The sequence below is a fragment of the Lolium perenne genome, chromosome 7 (assembly GCF_019359855.2).
Source record: "Lolium perenne isolate Kyuss_39 chromosome 7, Kyuss_2.0, whole genome shotgun sequence".
In the NCBI taxonomy this organism is placed as follows: domain Eukaryota; kingdom Viridiplantae; phylum Streptophyta; class Magnoliopsida; order Poales; family Poaceae; genus Lolium; species Lolium perenne.
The window spans coordinates 320,595,622-320,617,437 of record NC_067250.2 but is presented as its reverse complement, the minus strand read 5'-3'; the positions used below and the strand labels follow the sequence as shown (position 1 = coordinate 320,617,437).

Here is a 21,816-nt window from a genome sequence, read left to right as displayed (position 1 = left end):
CTTTGTTTAGATTCGGATGTATCTAGATGCATTTCAGTGTGTAGATACATCCACATCTAAACAAAGTTGAGTCGCTTATTTCCAAACAGAGGTTGTATATATCAAGCAAAGCAAATTTATTGAGCATCACAAAACACTTCCAGGTTTCAGGTCGACCATCCACAAAGACCATTCACAGCTGAACATGTATTTGCTACATCCAAGCAGTCAGCTCCATATATTTACAGCCTTACAGGTTGATGAGTCAACGATGACTTAAAAACAGAAGCAAAGGCGGATCACAACTTTGACAAACCCAAAGTATAGACTGACTTAGTTCAGATGCTATGGAAGCTACTTATATAGTGCATACTAAAGAAAGTAAATGTTCCATAAGAAGCAGGCTCAGAGACGGTTGGTAGGATTTTTCTGCAGATCATGTAGCACCGGAATTGATCAATGTTTCTTGGTTACGATGCCTCCATCCCTCCACATCAGGTCACTGAAGCTGGTACATCAATATGGTCGTGGTGGATAAGCTCCGGGGTAAGGTGCTGCAGGTGTTTGTAAGGATAGATCAACAGATTAGTTCGCCTGACTAAATTTATGAGAAATGGATGGATTTATCTCAGCAACATCAAGTACTTACCAGGTGGATATGGTGATTGTGCTGCTGACGGTGGCGGGTAGGGTTGCCCATATGGCTGTGGCGGGTAGGGTTGCCCATAGGGTTGTGGTGGGTAAGGTTGCCCATATGGCTGCGGCGGGCATGCTTGCCCATATGGTTGCTGGGGAGGCGGAGTTGAGTATGCAGACGGAGCGGGATATGGTGCGGGATAAGCTTGGTGTGGGGTTGCTGCAGGATATCCTGCTGGTGCTGGGTAAGCTGAGGAGGCAGCGTATGGCGACGGTGCTGGCATTGAAGGAGCATACTGGGCACCAGTTTTACCCCCCATCTTGTTCTTCTGGTAGACATAAGACAATCAATGAGGGAAAGACACATCAGCAGAAACAAGGAAACAAAGATAAGTGATCAGTCTCTAACCATTGCTGCAACATCAAAGTGCATAATGAGCGTCACTTCCCCGGCAGACCTGCAGAGACGTTAATATCAGGAAAAGTGCAAGTGGCAGTGGGCATAAGGTTTAATGGTACAAACATGACCGCTTACTTCATACGGCGTGTTTGCAGGGGCCATGAGGCGTCATCATAGCCACTTGCTAGCACCTTGTGCAGCGGCACCCTACAGAAATGGTCAGCTATCAGTCACTTGATTTTTTTTAATAAGGATCAGTCACTTGATAACAGTAATAAGTAAAAGAGCGGCACTACGATGCACAAACCTGCAGCTGCCGATGAAGTCATCATTGTTGATAGTGTTGCTGTTCCAAACGAGAACATTCAGCTCACGGAGCCCATCAACGAGTGGTATCTGAAACTTCTCGTCGAAGGACGGATTTCTTCCCCCATCTGATTGTATTAAAAAAAATGGATGATAAGCATTATGTGGGTAAAGTATAAGCAAAATAAACATTTCACTGATATTGGACATGTCCTTGAAATCCCTCAGCAAAAGCCACTGGGTCATAATCTAATACTAGATCTAAGCACATCTTGAAATATCGAGGATTTAGTCAGGTTAGCTCAAGGATGAATGGGAGTGGGTATTTGATTAGGCATAACAATTGTAAGATAACAGAAAAAACAAGTTCCCTACAGGGAACCACAGAGAGCAGCTTAAAAATTGGAAGTGAAATGAACATTTCTCTATAACTCACATAACTTGGAAAACTATCCATGCCAGTTTGCTGTATTTAAGACTTCGTTGGGATTTTCAGAAGATGTGTTTTGTTTTAGAAAATAGTCCTTGTTGAGATTACGGAGGCAAAGCAGCAACTTTCGAAAAAAAGATATTGAACAGATGGCAACACAATGGCACATTCGTTTCCAACATTTGAATTGCTCAACTTGGAAAATCAGTTCGAGGGCCCTGGTTGCGTCACTAGAAACATATAGGTAGACTGGCTAGATGCCAGATTGTACAATAGAAAACAGGACAACTGGACAAGTAATGAGTACACAACTTTATTCACAGGGAGCGCATCAAACAAATGTAGAAGAATATATTCTCAAATCAACCCGAATATCTCATACCAATCTAGAATGGCATGATTTCCAACAGTGAATGTGCAAGAAACAAAAACAAGCTCGTCACAAGACACAGCTTCTTCATAAAACTAGGAAAAGTAACGGGTACAACTAGCCAGCTTGTACAAACGTATTCATCGGGGAGGCATCAAACAAATGCAGAAGAATATACTCGAATCAATCTGAGTTATGCCCCATTGTAGGGTGGCATGATTCTTCTACCAAACAACTACCTACCAGGAGATGCGGAAGAGGCAAAAGTAATGATATGAGGAGACACCGCATTATTTCCACAAAACTATCCGGAGGCATATATCTATCTAACCTGCATCATGCAGTAACCAGTGTGGGGGAAATCAGAAAGAAACGCCCTAGCTAGCAACAAAACAAGCTTCGTCGCCGATCCAAACTGTAACCAAGAACAAGGGACTGCTAGCCCCCTCCCCGAGAACAACCAGGAAGCATTGCTGAACCTGGTCACCCCCACCCAACCGCCCGCCCACCTTGCGGACGACGGCGGTAGGTGCTGCTCAATGAACGTACAGCCTGGAAATCGGTGTAGGGTTTTACTACAATATACACTACATCAAAGCTCCAGCAGATCCAGTATTCACTTCAAATACCAAATACCACACTAGTTTTGGTCCCCCCTAGGACTGTCCGCTGGCACCTAATTTCCCCATGTGAGGTGGGTTGGCAATGAAGGGTAGGCAATCGGTGCCAACCAACACCAGCACACGGTGGGTGTGAACACCAGCGTCTGGCGCAATTGCAGAAACAAACTTTGCTGAGCACGCCGTAGATAGATGCTCGTTGAACAGGCTACCTAGGTTGGCACCAGATTAGATCTCTAGACGATACTACAGTGCTCGAGCAATCCAACACTACCCACAGTTCAAACATCCGCTGGTTTGGGTCATCTAGGAGAGTTTGCTGTCACGTGTGGAGAGATGCCTTGGCATGAAGAGGTGTTTACTGACGCATAACAGGCACAGGAAGCTGAAGCCAACGAAATAAAATGGCGGTCCTCAAGGAGAAGAGGGGGGGAGGACTGACCGGTGCAGGTGCGGGTGCGCAGCTTGGTGTTGGCGTACTCGACGATGACGTAGGGGTCCTGGCGCGAGAAGATCTCCGTGTCCCGCAGCTTCCTGCACCCGGTCACTGCCAAACCAAACACGAACAAGAAGTCAGCAAGCAGAGCTCAATCCGGCGGGGCTAAGTAGAGACTGACGGACGAGCGCGCACCTCTGAGCTCGAGGATCTGGCCCTGGATCGACGGCGTCGAAGACAACATCGAGGCGGACGGAGGAGCGGACAAGCGTTGAATCGGCGGCGGCGACGACTAGAGGAAGACGACGGGGGTGAGGCGCGGAATTGAGCAGAAAGCGGAGGGGCGATCGGGGTATTTGAGACGACGAGGAGGAGGACGCGGAGACTTTTTGCTTGGGCCGGGCCCGCCACGCGCTTTACGGCTTCCTTAGATATAAACATATGGACGCGGTTGGAGTCTCATAAACGGAATGGACTATCCTACTTGGGCTCCGCTTTCCGTGGGCTAGCGTAGCGTGGCTTCCACGTGAACAAACCGCGTGTGGCGTGTGATCAAGGAAGAATCGAGGTAAACGCTCGCGTGCATCGGAAGCAAAAGCCAAGTCAAGTCTTTTTATGTCAAGCGATAATATTACTAGCATGGAAACTTTTTTTTTTTTTTGAGAACACAGTACATACTAGCATGGAAACTGATAATGACATCGAGCACATGACTTATATAGGTAGTGGGTCGCGGCCATCTGACTGGTTCCTAACAGGGAGACAAGTCAAGTCAAGCATTATTTTTGTTGGTGGAAACAGGAGCCAAAGGAACTGGTAGGCGCACAAGTCAGATCAGGCCGACTCTTTTCTTTTTTCTGATCTTGTCGCGCGAAATTCAGTAACTTACTCGAACTGTTCAAGCACGCGGAATGCCAATATATAGAAGCTTAACAAATACTCCCTCCGTGGCTCCGTCTCATATTACTTGTCACTGATTTAGATGCTAAATACCAAAATTGGCGACAAGTTATATACATCAAAGAATAAAAGTGCTGGTCCTAGAGTCTCTCTCGCGTCAAGATGAAGATCTACTGAATGCTTGTCCACCGGCCGTGTTATATTGTGATCCAAATTCATATACTGAAGGGAGGCTAACTTCTGACGAGCGGAGCGAGGCCCGTCGCCGGAGGCTTGGGCCGAAGCGTAGCGGAGTCAGAAGTGACGAGCGGAGCGAGGCCCGTCGCTGGAAGCTTGGGGCGAAGCGTAGCGGAGTCAGAAGTTAGCTCATACGTCGTGGCCTGCAGGAACGCCTACGAAGGGGGTGCGGGGGGCGGCAGCCCCCGCGGTACGGTACAGATCGTTGGCAACGCCTATATATACATCTTGTAAGCCGCCGGGTAGGTTTTATCAGATTATAAGATAACCCACGGCGTTTGTAAACACTCCCCGATATAGTGAAGTTTTGCTGGCTGGCGCCCGTGGTTTTTTCCCCTTCTGTGTTGGAAGGGGTTTTCCACGTTAAATCTTGTGTCTCCGCTGCGTTTTCCTTTATCGTTCTTCGTTATTTGCTTGTCGCTTTTATAACAGGCCGGACTGTCAAGTTTCGAAAGGCTCCATCAGCGAAATTCCTTTAGCGACTCATGCCTAGAGACTGCTGGCCACGCGAGATTACTGCCTGATGCCTATGCAGCCACAAGCCTATTCCTAAACAAGACATGCATTGTCGCAGGCTCGCAGCTGCATGCATAGCACAGGCGCTCATCTTGATTAAATAAAGCAGCTGATTAAGGATGACTGGGCCACAGGGTATGCCACGGCATACCGGGCATACCCTGTAGGTTCGCCACTGCTACCATTAGGGTATGGCGTCGTTGCAGAGACTAGGTGTAATCGGTATCTTCGCAATATTATTATATTCCCTTTGTCAAAAAAAGAAAAACGTATAATTGGAATGGTATGCCTACTTGGATCATAGGGGAAGATGAAATATGTTTGATTGTAGCAACCAAATTTTCTAGAAGATATGATATAATGTTTTTTATAGGATTTGCACTACAAGATTTATATAGGATTAGTTAATAGATTCTTATTAATCAAAGAACGTAGTAGAATTTTTTCTCATAAGATCTAATTCTATATAATTTCTATACAAATCCTATGAATATAAGAAGACTTTAATAGTCTCAAAATATGTCATAGCAGTGGAATCGTTCTTACAATTTTTTTTTTCTTTTTCCCATGTGGAATGCCAGGAATATGCCTAGCCATGCACCCTGTCCTAGGCCTGGCCTGAAGCCCGACCCAAAATTCTCGAGCATGTGCCTAGAAAAGTTGGCTCGGCGGCCAGGCCAGACCTATGTAACCTGAAGATGCAATATAAGGAAGCGGACTAACCCGTGGCCCAGAGGGCTTCCGGCCTTTTTGGCTGGGCCAGGTCTGGCCTAGATTTTTTGAGCTGGGCATTTCTTGGCCTGTCCTAAAGCCCGGCCCAGCCCAACAACCGGGATGCAATTCAAAATAAAGGTGAGGTCGGTATACTTTATGCAGGACAAGACTAGCTCGGGGTCTGTAATTTTTCCTTTTCGAGACCAAGTGGATTAATTTTACTATATGTCAGTCTGTACTGGTACAGTATTGTGAGAGTTCAGCTGGCCGGCGCCGGCTGTTGGAGGACTAATCTAGCCTCAACGCAAGCGATGGATCTGTTTTCTTATCCACCTCGATCTGTTTTGCTGGTCTTCTCTCTTACCCGATTGAGCCGGTGGATCATCGCATCGATCCATATCGCTTCTCCAGCTAATTAAGCCATGTAAGTGATATTTTTTTACCTTGTACCAGATGCAGTAGCATTCCAGTGTATATTTTGATCCCAGGCCCGATATAAATTAATACATTCGTAGATGTTTGATAATAGACTTGGAAATCTTGAATTACATGTACTTGCGAAGCGGAACTACAAAGTATTACGGAGTAGCTTTTTCTGCGACAAGAGTTGCAAGTGTAGTTATATCTTGTCTTTTTTCCTTTTTTGTAGTGCTGCAGGTGCTCGATCATGGCAGCGACAGGGACCGCGACAACGATTGCAGTTGGACTGCTAGAGCCGCTAGTGGCGTTTTGGAAAGAGTGGGGGATCTTAGTGCTGGTACTGATTAGTCTCTCACTGCAAGTGATCCTCCTTATCACCGCAGAGATCCGCCGGCGCAAGGACTCCGGTGTGCTGAAGGTGGTCGTGTGGTCGGCGTACGTACCTGTTGGCCGACACGACGGCGATATACGCTCTCGGCCACATGTCGGTCACCAGCCCGACCTCGCATGAGCACCAACTGATGGCATTCTGGGCACCGTTCCTACTGCTGCATCTTGGCGGACAGGACAACATCACCGCCTACTCCATCGAGGACAATCGGCTGTGGCTGCGCCACCTGCAGAACTTCTTCGTCCAGGTCCTCGCCGCCGCCTATGTCCTCTATCAGTCTTCCATCGTGGCTCGCCAGACATTGCTCCGTCCGGCAGCCATCCTCATGTTTGTGATTGGTGTTGTCAAATACGGGGAGAGAGTGTGTGCGCTCAAGCTTGCCTGCAGCGACAATAACCTGTCCGGGAAGAACTACCAGAATTTTGTCAAGAAGGTTAAGAATGATTCTGGTGGTGGTGGCGGTGACGGTGGAAACATCCAAAAGGTAGCCCAAGGCGCAGGGAAATACTCGCAGACATTTCGAGCTCACTTACTGCTGGATTATGCCAAGCACCTGCTGAAGGGGCCGTTGCCTGTTGCTTCAGTTTACGGCCGTATAGGTATCGAATGGCAGGACATGTATGGAGTGGCCGAGATGCAGATCTCGCTGATGCACGACGTCTTCTACAGCAAGGCTGAGCTGATCCACACTTGGCACGGGTACTGCATTCGTGTCTTCTCGCTGCCGGCCACTGTCGCTGCACTCCTCTTGTTCCGTCGATTCAATGAGAAAGATGGTTACAGAAGAGCCGATGTGGCCGCCACCTACGTTTTGCTAGTTGGAGCTGTCGTCCTGGAGATCATAGCAGCGGTGAGGGCCATGTTCTCCACCTGGACATACGGCAAGTACATCAGGGCAAGCCGTGATGGTGTCGCTCGTCCATTAGCTCGTCTGGCTTCTTGGTCTCATGAGCTCGCAAGATATGCAATGTGCAGAGGTACAGGTACTGCAAGGTACTGGTCTGGTTCCATGGGACAACACAACTTTATCAACATGTGCAGCCACTGTAAGAACAGCCTAGGCAGCAAAATTGCGAGATGGATCGGACGGGAGGACTGGTGGAACATGCTGGTTTACACGTCCTCCATCGCCGTCTCACCAGACATCATTGAGGTGCTCAAGAAAGTATTGGAAAGTAAGGACGTCGACAATGAGAGTCCCGATCACATCCGAAACTCACGAGGCCGGGCGGCGCTGAAGAGGAGGCCAGGATTGTACGAGGAGCTGGGCTGGAGCGTGGACACCGAGCCGGATCAGACCATCCTCGTGTGGCACATCGCCACCCATGTCTACCTCAGCTGGTATGAGGCGAAACATTCACGCCGGCCGCACAGTCTTGCACAAGTCACCCAAGAGCTCTCCAACTACATGATTTTTCTGCTCGCGGCACGCCCCTACATGCTCCCTGATAATGCTAGTCGCCAATGGTACATCGAACTATGCAACAAGGTGATCCATGAGCTCGAATATGGCTCGGAAGCGGATTTACTCACGTTAATACGAGTCCAAGGAGATACCACGCTCAGTTTTAGAGAACCACCTCAGCCTGCTGGAGTCCAAGGAGATACCACGCTCAGTTTTAGAGAACCACCTCAGCCATATAAACCTGCTGATAGATTTGAAAGGAATTTGACATTTGACAGAGCATGTCAGCTTGGCGCCAAGCTCATCAGCAAAGACCAGGAAACACCCGATGCCAACATGCTGGAGCTGATCAACCAAGTGTGGGTGGAGATGCTTTATTACGCGGCCTATCGATGCAGACCAGATTCTCATGTCAGACAGCTGAGCAACGGCGGCGAGATCACCACCGTCGTTGCCCTTATGTTGGAGTACACGAACTCCGGTTTCTTCCGCTCTAATAAGGAAGGGAGTGACGGGCTGCCAGATTTTTTCTTTCCAATGCCAACGGCACCACCGGGCGCTTTCAGGCAGACGTAATAATGCGGCGCAATTGTCTGAGTTACTATATGACATTATATGGGTATGTTGAATGAAAATTTGAGCGACTTTTGGCGATAGTTCTTGCGTGTTGTTAGATGAGTATGCGCTGTCAACATCAAGTTTGTAGATGTAAAGCTATAAACACCTATATGATGTGGTTCAAACAATAATCATACTATCATGACAACAAACGGCATTGAAGTGTGATGGTTTGATCGCGGCGGTAAGACCTTGTTAGTCGGCTCGTGTGATGGTTCGCGGCAAAACCTTGTTAGTCGCCTCTCCTCCGGCGTGTCTGAGAGCATCTCCACTCGTCTCCCCGAATGGGCCCCCGGCTGGCTATTTTTCCATCCGGACGGTGAAAAATGGCCCAGCCGCGCCCCCGGTTCCTCGTTTTTTCCCGGATTTGGGCCTTCATCCATCCGGCGAGCCCACGCCAACCCCGGCCTACCGGAGCGCGCTCGGGGAGTCCGGACGAAGCGAAAGCGCGCGAAACGCCGAGAAATCTCTCCCACGCTTTCGCTTCGGCTTCACCGCAGAGGTGGACCCGGCCGGTCAGCGGCACACGCGTCGTCTTCCGCGCGCAGTAGAGGCTTCCGCCGGTCAGCTCGCCGCGGACGCGTAGCATCCACGCGGTATTAAATCGCCGGGTCCAACCTCGCCTAAATAATCCCCGCTCTCCGCGACGCGTAGCACCACGACGAAACCCTAGCCGCACTGGCGGAGCCTCGTGGAGGCCATACTGGGCGCCGGCCCAGTCTTCCAAAAATGTAAAAAAAAATAGTGCCTATGGCCCAAGCCCATTCCCTGTTCGGCCAGGACTACCACCGATTAAGGGAGTCTCCGTCCTCGTACGTACTTCTGGCTCCGCTCCAGCTCTTCCGTTCCCTAAAATCCCCTTTTGTAAATCTTTGGTTCTTCCCTTCAATCATCATGGAGTAGCTGGCTAGCTCTCAATCATGCTCCTGGTAAGCTCAAACTGATGCAAGATGCAACTCCAATCTCAAATCGTGGTGGACTTGGTCAACTGGCCATAGCCCATGGTGTCGTCCACCGCCGTGGACTAGTGAAGCATAAAATTGAGCAAGGTATGCAAGAAATATAGTCATTGATTGTTTAATCCTATTTCTATATGTTGATCTGAAACAAGAAAATCACCCAACTTTATTGGATTCAGTGCGTGGTTGGAATGCACATACCGATTGTGAGATTTGGATCCTATTTAGATGTTTTTTTATTTTCTTAAAACTGACCAAGTCCTGGATCATCCTTGAACAAGTTGCCTGGGGGTTTGGTGCTGTTGGTTTTAGATGCTGTTTTCATTAAGCCCTTTGTCGCTTTATCAGTAAAACTCCTAGTAATTTGGCTGTATCTTAAACCTGGTCTGTGTGTCTTGGGTGAGTGTTAGCGGTTTGTAAAGTATAACTCTGGATGTTGTTTTGGGTCTAAGGCTTCAATAAAATGGAGCCGGGGTTTTGGAGCCCTGTTTTTCTAAAAAAAATCTACTCCGTACTATTTTTGTGTGTAAATCCATTAGGTAATCCACTTTGGTTCAAGTCTTCAAGACAAATATATGGATTTACAAAAAAAGATGATGCATTTGCAACTGTGGGAGGATGTTTCTTTGTTTATAAGAATTGCATGCAATTTCTTTGGCATTAAAGGCAATTGGCCCTCCCTTTATTTTGGGTCACGCCTCCGCCACTGCCTAGCCGCCACTCTTCCCTCGACGAGATCCATGGCGTTCAACGAGCAAGACGGCGCGGCCAACAACGGCTTTCCCCGCCAGTCGCTCCACGTGTGGGAGGGACACCTCCTCTACCAGGCGGGGTACCCCTGCCCGCCGGACACGAGGCCTCCCGGCGGCGGGTGGCGGCTAAGTGCGGGCGGCGTGCCAATCCCGCCGCCGCCCCAGGGACACGCCCTCGACGCCGCCATCGAGGAGGTCCTCCTGACAATGTCGGACCAGGAGCGCGCCGAGCCACGCCACCACCCCGACAACTACACGGCGTGGAACTCCTATTTCCTGCGGCGGTGGGAGCAGGAGCTCGCCTCCTACGACGGCCCGCCGCCTCCGCCTCCGCGCAACAACTCCGCGGGACGCAAGCGTTGGTGGAGCGTGCCGGGCCGGACGCTCGACGCCGTCATCGAGCACATCGAGGGCGACAACGCGCCCGTTCTGACGATGCCCCCGCCGTCGAGGGCATCGGCCAGCCGCCGCCGGGGAAGCAGCAGCTGGCAGCCACGGCGCATGGCTGTCAGCTCCTCGTCGTTCGGTTCGGCGTCGAGGTCGACGCCGATCTCCAGGTCGGCGCCATCATGGGCGCCGGTGAAACAGGAGCCGCTTTCCCCGTCGAGCAACCGTGCGCGCAGCGGCGGCGGGATCGTCATCCGCGAGCCCTCGACGCCACGCGGCCGCCTCCGCCCCAAGCGCGAACCAGGCACCTCCGGCGAGCGGAAGCGCAAGCCGGTGAAGGTGGAGGAGGTCCACGACGCCGAGGACGCCGCAATCCTCGAGGCCGTCATGGCGAGGTCCCTCCAGGACCTCGTCCCCGCCGACAACGCCATGCCCCTCGACCAGGCATGCGCCTGGTCGAGGGAGCAGTGGGAGAAGGAGGAAGCGGAGTGGCAGGCTCGGCTCCTCGAGCAGGCCGCTCGGTACCGCTGGCCTGCGACTGCTCCATTTGGTGCCCCCGTCCCCGTCATCGACCTCGAGACGGAGTCCGACGATGACTGGTACAAGCCCTCGCCGTCCCCGCCGCGCAACGATAACCGGTGGGGAGACCCCGGCCAGGGCACCAGCAGCCAGGCGCCGACGGCGCCTCCGCGTTTCGATGATGGCGGCGACGGCGACGAGGACTACACGGTGTTCTACCGCCATTTTGGCATGTAGAGCGCCGTGTTTTAATATTTAAATTTGTATTCCCCCGGCCGAATTCAAAATATATTCGAATTCGGCCTCTATGTATGAACTTCGTCCTCTATATAGTAAATATCATTAAATTTAGTCTAAATTCAATCGTTTTTAGCCGTATTTCGTCAAGCTTTCGTTTTTCAAATTTAGATCAGCATCTTCGCCTGAGATCACGGCTGGAAAATTCGTCCTTCCCACGCCAATTTTACGTCCAATCCGGAGGAAATTTACCCCGGATTTCGGCGTGGGGAGGCCAAATGAGTGGAGATGCTCTTCGTGTTGGTCCTCCAGTGCTGTGAGCTTTGAGTTATATATATTTTTTTACCACGACTTACCTTCTTCAACTATTTATGTGAACCGTCCTAAAAACGTACCGGCGAAGAAAATCAAATCCCCTCCCTGGCAATCGATCGCTGGAGCGATCACTTTCCTTGGCGCGGCAGCGCTCGCGCCATGCGCGAAATCAATTCCCTTTTTGTCTTGTAGTGTTTAATTACGTTCATATGTAGCTTTGTGTTCACACTAACAGCTCACGTTCCCACTTGCAAGTTGCATACAACCCAGAGCGTTCACACAGCATGCATGCATAAAATATTTTATAGGTTTGCATTTAATGAGCCAACTTTTCAGCATGAGGCTAGCTCTCACAAGTTGCTGCATGCATGCACAGAGCATCTCGTTCTTTTTTTTTTCAGCACGACGCATACTTTCAATTCTCTTTATTTGCAATTCCCTTTTGACAATTCTCTTTTTTTGGAATTCCCTTTATGTTGTTATTTCGTACGGTAATTCATGTTTTTTTGGATTAATTTTTTTAATTCCCTTTTTCGGGCCAGTGGTTTTTAAGGGGGGAAATTACGGGTGGAAAGATCCACTTGCAACTCAAATGAACTACCACTTGCTACTCAAATTAAGTACTGTTTTTAAGTTGTAAGCTAACAAAAGTTGCTAAAATTTCTAAATGAAATTTACTTTTTAGGGTTGCTAGGTATTTATATTTACCGTTCATAAATAACGGGGCACCGCGTTGATAACTTGTAAACAAAAAAAAGAGTCGCTACAAATTTTAAGTTAAATAAAATTTTTAGGGTTGATATTTATTTATATTTACCATTGATAAATAGCGGGTCACCGGGTTGATTGCTTATAAATTAAAAGAGAGTCGCTAAAATATTCTAAATGAAATACTTTTTAGGGTTATTATTTATTTATTTATTTTTACAGTTGATAAATAACGAGGCACCAGGTTGATAGCTTGTAAAATAAAAAAATGTTCGCTAAAATATTCTAAATGAAATACTTTTTAGGGTTGGTATTTTTTTATAATTACCATTGATAAATAACGGAGCACCGGGTTGATAACTTATAAACTAAAAAGAGTCTCCAAGATATTCGAAATGAAGTTAGATTTTTAGGGTTGGTAGTTATTATTTTTACTGTTGATAAATAACAGGACATCGGGTTGATACCTTCTAAACTAAAAAATATTTGCTATAATGTTTAAAATAAAATTAACTTTAGGGTTGATAATTTTATACATTTATCGTTGATCACTCAAGTACGGAGGGGTTGATTATTCAAAACAGAGAGGCTTGATAACTTTTAGCCCGAAAAAAAGTTTCTCGAAACATATCAACATGGGTGCTAGTTTTGAAGATCTCGTCGAGACGGATTTATTGGTGAAAGCGAATCTTAATTTGAAGTTGTCATTTGAAAGTTAAAACGTTTTGAATTTTCAAATTTGGAAAAGATTCCGCTGACATCAGCAGATTCGTCTTTTTGTGCATGCATGCGGAACTTTCGCTCAATACCCTGCACCAGGTTGATAATTTTATACATTTACCGTTGATCACTCTAGTACGGAGGGGTTAATTATTTAAATAGAGAGGCTTGATAACTTTTAGCCAGGAAAAAAGTTTCTCGAAACATATTAACATGGGTGCTAGTTTTGAAGATCTCGTCGAGACGGATTTATTGGTGAAAGCGGATCTTAATTTGGAGTTGTCGTTTGAAAGTTAAAACATTTTGAATTTTGAAATTTGGAAAAGATTCCGCTGACATCAGCAGATTCGTCTATTTGTGCTTGCATGCAGAACTTTCCCTCAATACCCTGCACAGGTTGATAATTTTATACATTTACTGTTGATCACTCAAGTACGGAGGGGTTGATTATTCAAATAGAGAGGCTTGATAACTTTTAGCCAGAAAAAAAGTTTCTCGAAACATATTAACATGGGTGCTAGTTTTGAAGATCTCGTCGAGATGGATTTATTGGTGAAAGCGGATCTTAATTTGGAGTTGTCGTTTGAAAGTTAAAACGTTTTGAAGTTTGAAATTTGGAAAAGATTCCGCTGACATCAGCAGATTCGTCTATTTGTGCTTGCATGCAGAACTTTCCCTCAATACCCTGCACCAGGTTGATAATTTTATACATTTACCGTTGATCACTCAAGTACGGAGGGGTTGATTATTCGAATAGAGAGGCTTGATAACTTTTAGCCAGAAAAAAAGTTTGTCGAAACATATTAAAATGGGTGCTAGTTTTAAAGATCTCGTCGAGACGGATTTATTGGTGAAAGCGAATCTTAATTTGGAGTTGTCGTTTGAAAGATAAATCATTTTAAACAATGGTTTCTGCTACATATATTCGATGGGTGACCCTAAATTTGCATGCGGTGATTAGCCACGTTAATTAGGAATGCACGTGACGTGAGGAGAGAGAAGAAAAGGTGGTCCATCCCTTGCATGCCTTCTACTTAAGCTGTCGGAAACCGATCGCTCAATAAAAACCTGGCGGCCGAGCGCCAGCTAGGGCCGCCCGAAGAAAACCGCCATAGAACATGATAAAGGACCCATTCTTCTAGTCTAGAAACAATGACAAGTTTCAAAACTCTGTTTACAAAAAACTTTGAATTGTAGGCAACTTCTGGATTTTGAATATAAAAGTGTACCACTTTGGGGTTTGGACTACTTCTGAACTGAAACTGACGAGCTGCTACGTGTCCTTGTTGCCTCGTTTGTGTTGCAGAGCTTTCCTCTGTTGGTTCTCCCAAGCAAAATAAGCGGTGACAGAGTAACCGACGACCAGAAACTCCGTGACCATCTCCTGCTCCCCAAAACCCACCCGCAAATGCAGGCGCTTTTGCTCGCCCCGGCGGCGCCGCCCCTCCCCACGCCGAGGCGGCGGCGGCCTCTGTCCTCTGCGGTCGCGAGCGCGCAGCGCGCCTCCGCCCCCCTCTGCTCGGCCGCCCTCCGCTGCGCCTCATCCGCCGTCCTCCGAGGCTCTCCGTCGCGCCTCGCCGCCACCGCGGCGCCCGGTCCCGCCGAGCCGGAACCCGCGCCTCCTTCCGCCGAGGAGGAGGCCGAGCGCGCCAAGCTCGCCCAGGTGCCGCTCCCTCGCTCCCTTCCTCACCCTGTCGATCTGTTGAGACCTGAGAGTCCCACTTGTGGTAGTGTGTGTGGTACCACCGTGCTAGTAGGATTTCTGTTGCCCCCGCAGCCACAAGAACAGTGTCGGCTCTTCATTAGATCCTCGGGGCCTCCTGTGCGCATGCTCGTTCGCCCGATCCCTCCGGAGATGATTGGACACCTCTTACAACAGCGTTGGCTCTCATTACCGCAGTGTATGCTAATATTCCAGAGATAGTGTGTTCATCGATAGTATTCAGAAGAACATGGACAGTTCATGTCTGCTTTAGCAAATCCCAACCTGAAAGGAAGCCTGTGGCACTTGAGGAATGGAACTATACTATACTCGTGTAGTCACTCCTACGATGAGGAACGTATTTGACATTTCACATGCTTCGTACACCTGGTTGCTCTCTGATTTGGAGCAATCGCATTGAACATTATATTGGGACCCATAATATAAGATAGTACTTGCTCTGTCTCATAATATATTATGGGACGGAGGGAGTATCATTTATCCATGAATCTTCAACATCTTTGTTGTAAATTTTTAAATTGTTCGGTCTTCTAGGCATTCTACAGTTATTATGATCTGTGGCTAGCGGTCAACAATGTAAATCAAGTGATCCGGCACCTGTTTCGCTATATTGTTTTCATGGTCCACTGCCACACTTGGTTCTGCACATGCTATTTACTCGCCTCGTGTATTACCTTTCCTCCGTGTTAATTTTTCATCGGTTGCAGGTTAGCAAAAGACTGGAGAAAACAGCACGGTATTTTAAGAGCCTGGGGACCCTGGGATTTTGGTCCCAGCTGGTGTGCACGACTGTTTCGGCTGGGATTTTATCGTTCTCCGCAGTTGCTACGGGGAATGCAACATCCCCATTTACGTTCTATCTGACTGCACTTGGCATCGTTGCAGCCTTTTTCTCGGTATTCCGGTCATTTGGTTACATCCGTCTCTCTGAAAGGCTCGGGAGAACATCAACGGAGCCTGCAAAGGTAATCTCGTTGCCTAAGACATGTTCCACTGCACTATAGTTTTCTTTGTTCGAAAAGTTGTTGCTTGTATGAAATCACTGTTTTTGCTTACAATGTGGCATGACCTTGCTTACCTGTCTACAATCAACTGAATACCATACCGCATTGTATAGCGACGCATCAGATTCACATGGTGTCCTTTGATTTGATTTCTTTTGAACTTAGGTAGTAATATTTGGTTCTGTTAAAAAGACGCATCATAGCCAACAATAAATCGAATGGCTCCTTCTACAGGCTCCTCCCCGTGCCGATGTGGTTAAAAACCTGAGGAACAGCATTGCACTCAATGTTATTGGAATGGGTGCTGCACTTCTTGGGATGCAGGCAACAGTTGGTGCTTTGGTAGCTAAAGCTCTCACAACCTCTTCGGTGCCCTACTACCAGGGTATATCCGCTGGCCAGAGCCCTGTTCTCGCTTTAGATGTTTTCCTTGTCCAGGTATGACATTGTTCTTTTGTCCTTCCCTTTCATCATTCGTGGTAAGAAATAGCTTCAATTGGTCATCTACTTTACGAATTTAATAACGGCAGTAAAACATCCTATGTTCAGGAATCTCGATAATTGAACATTCACCAGTAGATTGTTTTAATCAAATCGGCCTTTTGAACTTCACGTTTTATTTCGCATTTTAATTGCTGTTGTCTCCTTACGAAACAGGCTTCAGCCAACACCATCCTGTCACATTTTCTTGGGTTATCGAGCTCGCTGGAACTACTGCGGTCCGTGACAATCTCTCCAGCAGGAGCTGGCCTCTCCCCTCGACCTGCATGAGCTACAGTTTGTCCAAACGGGGTGTCTACTCCAGTTTTTTCTTTTCCTTTTGGTTCTGCAGTGTATTCTGGCAGCAGTTCTTTTCTTTTTGTCCTTAGATCATGTTTGGTGATAAGCATCGATATGTCCGGTTACCTTTGATTTTTCTTCTGTGCAACTATATACATATACTTGATGAAGAAAAAAAAAATTCGTTCGTTGAGCCTCTGTTTATTGCTTGAAACTTACGAAGAAGACTGGAAAGGGAGAGTATTTCTCTTGTAGACGCCCCTGATAAGGCGCAGCATACCAGTGCTACAACCATGGATTGCGAAGAAGCTCTATTGCACACATAGGAAAAACAGATTCACAAGGCAAGATCAAAGTAAAGTTTCGTTTCTTCTTTAACAATATCATGTCTTCTTTACATTCAACTAACATAGGTAATCCAACGAGTGTCTCTCACTCTGCTTGAAACCAGTATACAAGATGAATGCAAATGACCTGTTAAAAAGGAAAGAAAAAAGATGAACAAATCCTATCGGTATAGGTACGTTGAAAGGTAAACCAACTCAGCACCCCAGCTTCTCGAGATAATAATGGATAGCTCTGAAACAAAGGCTCTATCAACAGCGGTAGAAGACAACTGGAATAATCACCTGTTGTATTCATTCCAAATCTATACTACTGTTAAATATGAGTTTTTTTCAAAGCATAAATATATTAGACAAGTAACGGTTACAACGCTGTGAGCATAGTTATATCTTTAATTACAAAAGGCAAAATAAAATATGGAGGATGATCCTTCCAGTAAAAACAACTCTTCGTCTCATACACTAGCCTTGCTAAATTATGTGCCACCATATTTGCTTCTCTTCTGCAATGATTAAAAATCACCATCTCCATTGAGCTTGCCGTAAGGAAACAATCAGCTAGGATAGCCGTATATGGCTCCATGATATAGAACTTCCAGAGAATGAGATTCAATATACGTAGCAGCACAACCAATATCATCTAAAAATTCAAGGCCCTTCAAAAGCGCCCTTGCTTCTATAGATGTAGCTGACATCATATTCACCAGAGGACGGGCAATGCGATGGTCAAGATGGTTTGGGAAAGACCAGTAAGTGGTACCACTCCAATATTGAGATGGAATAATAAGATGCGGGCAATGCGCAAACATCTCTCTGGATGGGCTGCCCATATGGCTGGTATTCTTAAAAAAGAGAAGGCTCGCTTATCAAAAGTGATCAATGATCTAGAGGCCGTAGCGGAAGTGAGACCATTGTCCACGCAAGAGATTGATCTTAAGAATCAATCCAATGCGCAGATGGCGAGTCTTCTCCGCGAAGAGGAACTCAAATGGTATCAACGATCCAAAGCCCAATTTATTTTGGAAGGTGATTCGAATACGCAATATTTTCATGGTTTGGCCAATGGAAGACATCGGAAAAAACGTATTCACTCACTTATCCAAGATGAAGGGGTTATTGAATGCCATGAGCAACTTAAATCATACATTACTAATTATTATAAAGATCTGTTTGGTCCTCCGGAGGAGAGCTCCTTTTCTCTTAATGAGGACCTAACGGATGATATACCCCAAGTTTCTATAGAGGAAAATGGACTACTGACCGCACCTTATTCTGAGGAAGAGGTTCAAAAGGCAATTTTCCAAATGGAGTGCAACAAAGCACCGGGTCCAGATGGTTTTCCAGCGGAGTTTTATCAAACTTTCTGGAATACTATTAAATCGGACCTTCTAGATTTGTTCAGTGTGTTACACACAGGACAACTAGAATTATTTCGTCTAAATTTTGGTGAAGTAATCTTGTTACCGAAGGTTAATGAGGCAGAAAGGATTCAACAATATAGACCTATTTGCCTCTTAAATGTCAGTTTCAAGATTTTCACGAAAGTGGCCACCATTAGACTGAATACTGTTGCGGATCATGTCGTTCAGCCATCACAGACCGCTTTCATGCAAGGAAGGAACATCCTTGATGGAGTGGCTGTTTTGCACGAAACGGTACATGAAATGCATTCTAAGAAATTGAATGGGGTTATTTTAAAATTAGATTTCGAAAAGGCATACGATAAGGTCAAATGGTCTTTCTTACAACAGACACTCAGGATGAAAGGTTTTTCTCCAGAGTGGCGTGCTCTAATTCATGACTTTGTGTATGGAGGTAGTGTGGCAATTCGGGTTAATGATGACACCGGACACTATTTCCAAACACGAAAAGGGTTACGCCAAGGGGATCCGTTATCACCAATGTTGTTTAACATTGTAGCGGATATGTTGGTGATACTCATAGAGCGGGCTAAGTCTGATGGTCAGATTGAAGGTGTGATCCCACATCTGGTTGATGGGGGTTTATCTATCCTTCAATATGCCGATGATACAATTATTTTTATGGATCATGATCTCGAAAAGGCTCGCAACCTGAAATTAATTTTGGCGGCGTTCGAGCAGTTGTCGGGACTAAAAATCAATTTCCATAAAAGTAAATTGTTCTGTTTCGGTGAGGCCCAAAACGATATGACTCTATATCAGAGTTGTTTGGTTGTGGGCAAGGCCAATTTCCTATACGCTATTTGGGTATTCCGATTCATTATCGGAGACTTACAATTGCGGAATGGAAAATTGTGGAAGAAAGATTGCAAAAACGCCTTAGTAGTTGGAAAGGTAAATTGCTGTCCCTGGGAGGAAGATTGGTACTCATTAATTCAGTACTTACAAATATGGTACTGTATATGTTATCATTCTTTCTGTTACCGAAAGGAATTCTGCATAAACTCGATTATTATCGATCCAGATTCTTTTGGCAAGGGGACAGTGAGAAAAAAAAAACTGACTGGTGAAATGGAGTATAGTTTGCAGTCCCAAAGATCAAGGGGGGCTTGGAGTTCATGACCTGGAGGTCAAGAATTCAGCTCTGCTGGGTAAATGGCTTTTTAAGCTTCTTACCGAGGATGGGATTTGGCAAACTATTCTCCGGAGAAAGTATATTGGCTCGAAGACATTATACCAAGTGGTATGGAAACCTGGTGATTCTCACTTCTGGGCTGGTCTCATGGCGACAAAGAATGTTTTCTTTCGCCATGATACTTTCTCGATTAAGAATGGAGCACATATACGTTTCTGGGAAGATGTTTGGTTAGACAATGCTTCCTTAAGTGAACAGTATCCTGCTTTGTATAGTATTGTTCGTCGCAAAGGTGATACCATTGCCACCGTAATGGCTACCTCACCCCCGAATGTGACGTTCAGACGGGTTTTACTAGGGCAAAGACTACAAACATGGAACGCTCTAATTCACCGTCTGGGTGATATTCACCTATCGCCTGAACCGGATGAATTTAGATGGAATCTTCATGTAGATGGTACTTTCTCAGTCAAATCTTTATACAATGCGATCCTACATTCTGATATACCAGTTGATAACAATAAGAAAATCTGGAAGATGAAGATACCATTAAAAATTAAAATATTTGGATGGTACCTTCGTCGAGGAGTTATTCTTACCAAAGATAATCTTGTTAAGCGGAATTGGCACGGAAGTTCCAGGTGTGTTTTCTGTCATCATGATGAAATCATTAAACACCTTTTTTTCCAGTGCCATTTTGCTAGATCTATATGGTCAGTCATCCAAGTAGCGTCTACCCTGTATCCCCCGACTAGTGTGTCCAATGTCTTTGGCAATTGGCTTCACGGTATCGATTCAAGGTTTAAGTTGCTTCTTAGGGTGGGGGCGCTAGCAGTTATCTGGACGCTTTGGCTAAGTAGAAATGACAAGATTTTTAACGATAAAAATTGTTCCTTGTTGCAGGTGTGTTGCGGTCAGAAACCCACCGGCGAGCAGCGACGGGCAACACAGTAGAGCCGGGAGGCTCCCAGGACTGCGGCTGGCCCTGGTCCCTCCGAGCGACGGCCCGCAAAGACTCGGCACGCACGTCCGATGCTGGTGCAAGGGCGTGCCACCTGACCTATACCTGGTCAGGAAGGTGATGGATGTGCCTCGCTTAGTTTCCTGCATGGCATACACGTAAACATTAAATACGAGCCTCGATCGGCTCTCAGGTTGTCCTGTGAATCGGCTCGAAGAGCCGATCCACCCATGATCCGTACGGGGTGTACGAATATATGGTAGTCCTGCTTGATCAAAATAAAGCTAAAACGACCTACTACGATTTAGGGTTTTCACCACATAATCGGAACATCCTACTCGTGATTGAGCCTGGCGGCCACGCACGGTGATCGTAAACCGACCCTAGACAAGGCCTAAAAACCAACACGAGGTTGATCCCCGGAACATCCTGTCTAGGGCTAGCAAACTACACCCTACGCGCCACTGGATCCTTCAACCCGTTTGTAAGGCCTAACTATGCAGATATTAAACTAATCCTTGGAGAACAAGGAGCAACCATAACGGATCGGATCTACTAAATAATGATCAAGCGGGGTGCCGCCCTTACACCTAAGATAGGTGTAAGGGCGGCTAGACGTCTCAGGGTTGCACGACGACAGCACATGATACGATGAACAATGCTAACCCTAACACATCTAAGATAACTACGTTGATCGCCATCAAAAAGGCTTCAGTACGAGCAACGCATGAACAGCGAATAAACTTGTACTGCCTAGATCGCAAGATGCGATCTAGGCAGCATGATGCTTACCCGGAAGAAACCCTCGAGACAAGGGAGTTGGCGATGCGCCTAGATTGGTTTGTGGTGAACGTGATTGTTGTTTATTTCATAAACCCTAGATACATATTTATAGTCCGTAGACTTTCTAACGTGGGAATAATCCCAACCGGGCACGAGCCAAACTCTATCTAACCGACACGTATCCTACTATATTACAGATACACGGGCAAACTAGCCCAAACTTTGCATATAAGGCCGATTCATGTATTTCTTCCATGTATATCCTTCAAGCCCATCTTTAATCGCGGCCCACCTCTGATCCGGTCAAATTCTGGTGATAACACATGCCCCCCTGGTTTTGGAAATGACAATTCCAAAATCATTTTGCTTTTCCTTCGTCGGGTCATGTTGTGGCAGAGCAAAACCGTCGCAGTATTCTTCATCATGATGCCTTGCCTTCTCAACTTCTCTGCAAGATTTGATAGCTTTAGCATCACTTCCTCGGAAACTGCAATGGCATTAAATCTCCACTAGGCTCCCCCTTATTTAACTGTGCCGACCGATTCGCCTCTTCATCCCCCTCCTCTGTTCTAGCTATCGGCACCGAAAACCCCTCTTTCCCTGTAACAATGTCTTCTTCTTCCTCCGTCTCCTCCGGCCTCTCTTTCCAATCTTCTTCCTCGAGCGAGCCGATGTCAGAGCCAGAGTGGG

The 21,816-nt window shown here is 46.6% G+C and overlaps 3 protein-coding genes across 3 annotated transcripts; 2 read left to right on the top strand and 1 right to left on the bottom strand.

Annotated features, from left to right (window-relative positions):
- Positions 1 to 75: 75 nt before the first annotated feature.
- On the bottom strand, positions 76 to 3,528 carry LOC127316727 (protein SRC2). The gene is made up of 7 exons (XM_051347189.2): positions 3,373 to 3,528; positions 3,184 to 3,288; positions 1,323 to 1,449; positions 1,151 to 1,222; positions 1,025 to 1,073; positions 629 to 944; positions 76 to 533 (listed from the first exon to the last, which is right to left on the bottom strand). Exons 1-7 carry the CDS (start codon positions 3,419 to 3,421, stop codon positions 496 to 498), a joined length of 756 nt encoding a protein of 251 aa, XP_051203149.1. The 5' UTR covers positions 3,422 to 3,528; the 3' UTR covers positions 76 to 495.
- A 2,336-nt stretch (positions 3,529 to 5,864) lies between these two features.
- On the top strand, positions 5,865 to 8,397 carry LOC127316724 (uncharacterized). The gene is made up of 2 exons (XM_051347183.2): positions 5,865 to 5,968; positions 6,194 to 8,397. Exon 2 carries the CDS (start codon positions 6,447 to 6,449, stop codon positions 8,334 to 8,336), a length of 1,890 nt encoding a protein of 629 aa, XP_051203143.1. The 5' UTR covers positions 5,865 to 5,968; positions 6,194 to 6,446; the 3' UTR covers positions 8,337 to 8,397.
- Positions 8,398 to 14,309: 5,912 nt separating this feature from the next.
- On the top strand, positions 14,310 to 16,675 carry LOC139829799 (protein TIC 21, chloroplastic-like). The gene is made up of 4 exons (XM_051347185.2): positions 14,310 to 14,638; positions 15,406 to 15,663; positions 15,937 to 16,140; positions 16,360 to 16,675. Exons 1-4 carry the CDS (start codon positions 14,384 to 14,386, stop codon positions 16,471 to 16,473), a joined length of 831 nt encoding a protein of 276 aa, XP_051203145.1. The 5' UTR covers positions 14,310 to 14,383; the 3' UTR covers positions 16,474 to 16,675.
- The last annotated feature ends 5,141 nt before the right edge of the window (positions 16,676 to 21,816 follow it).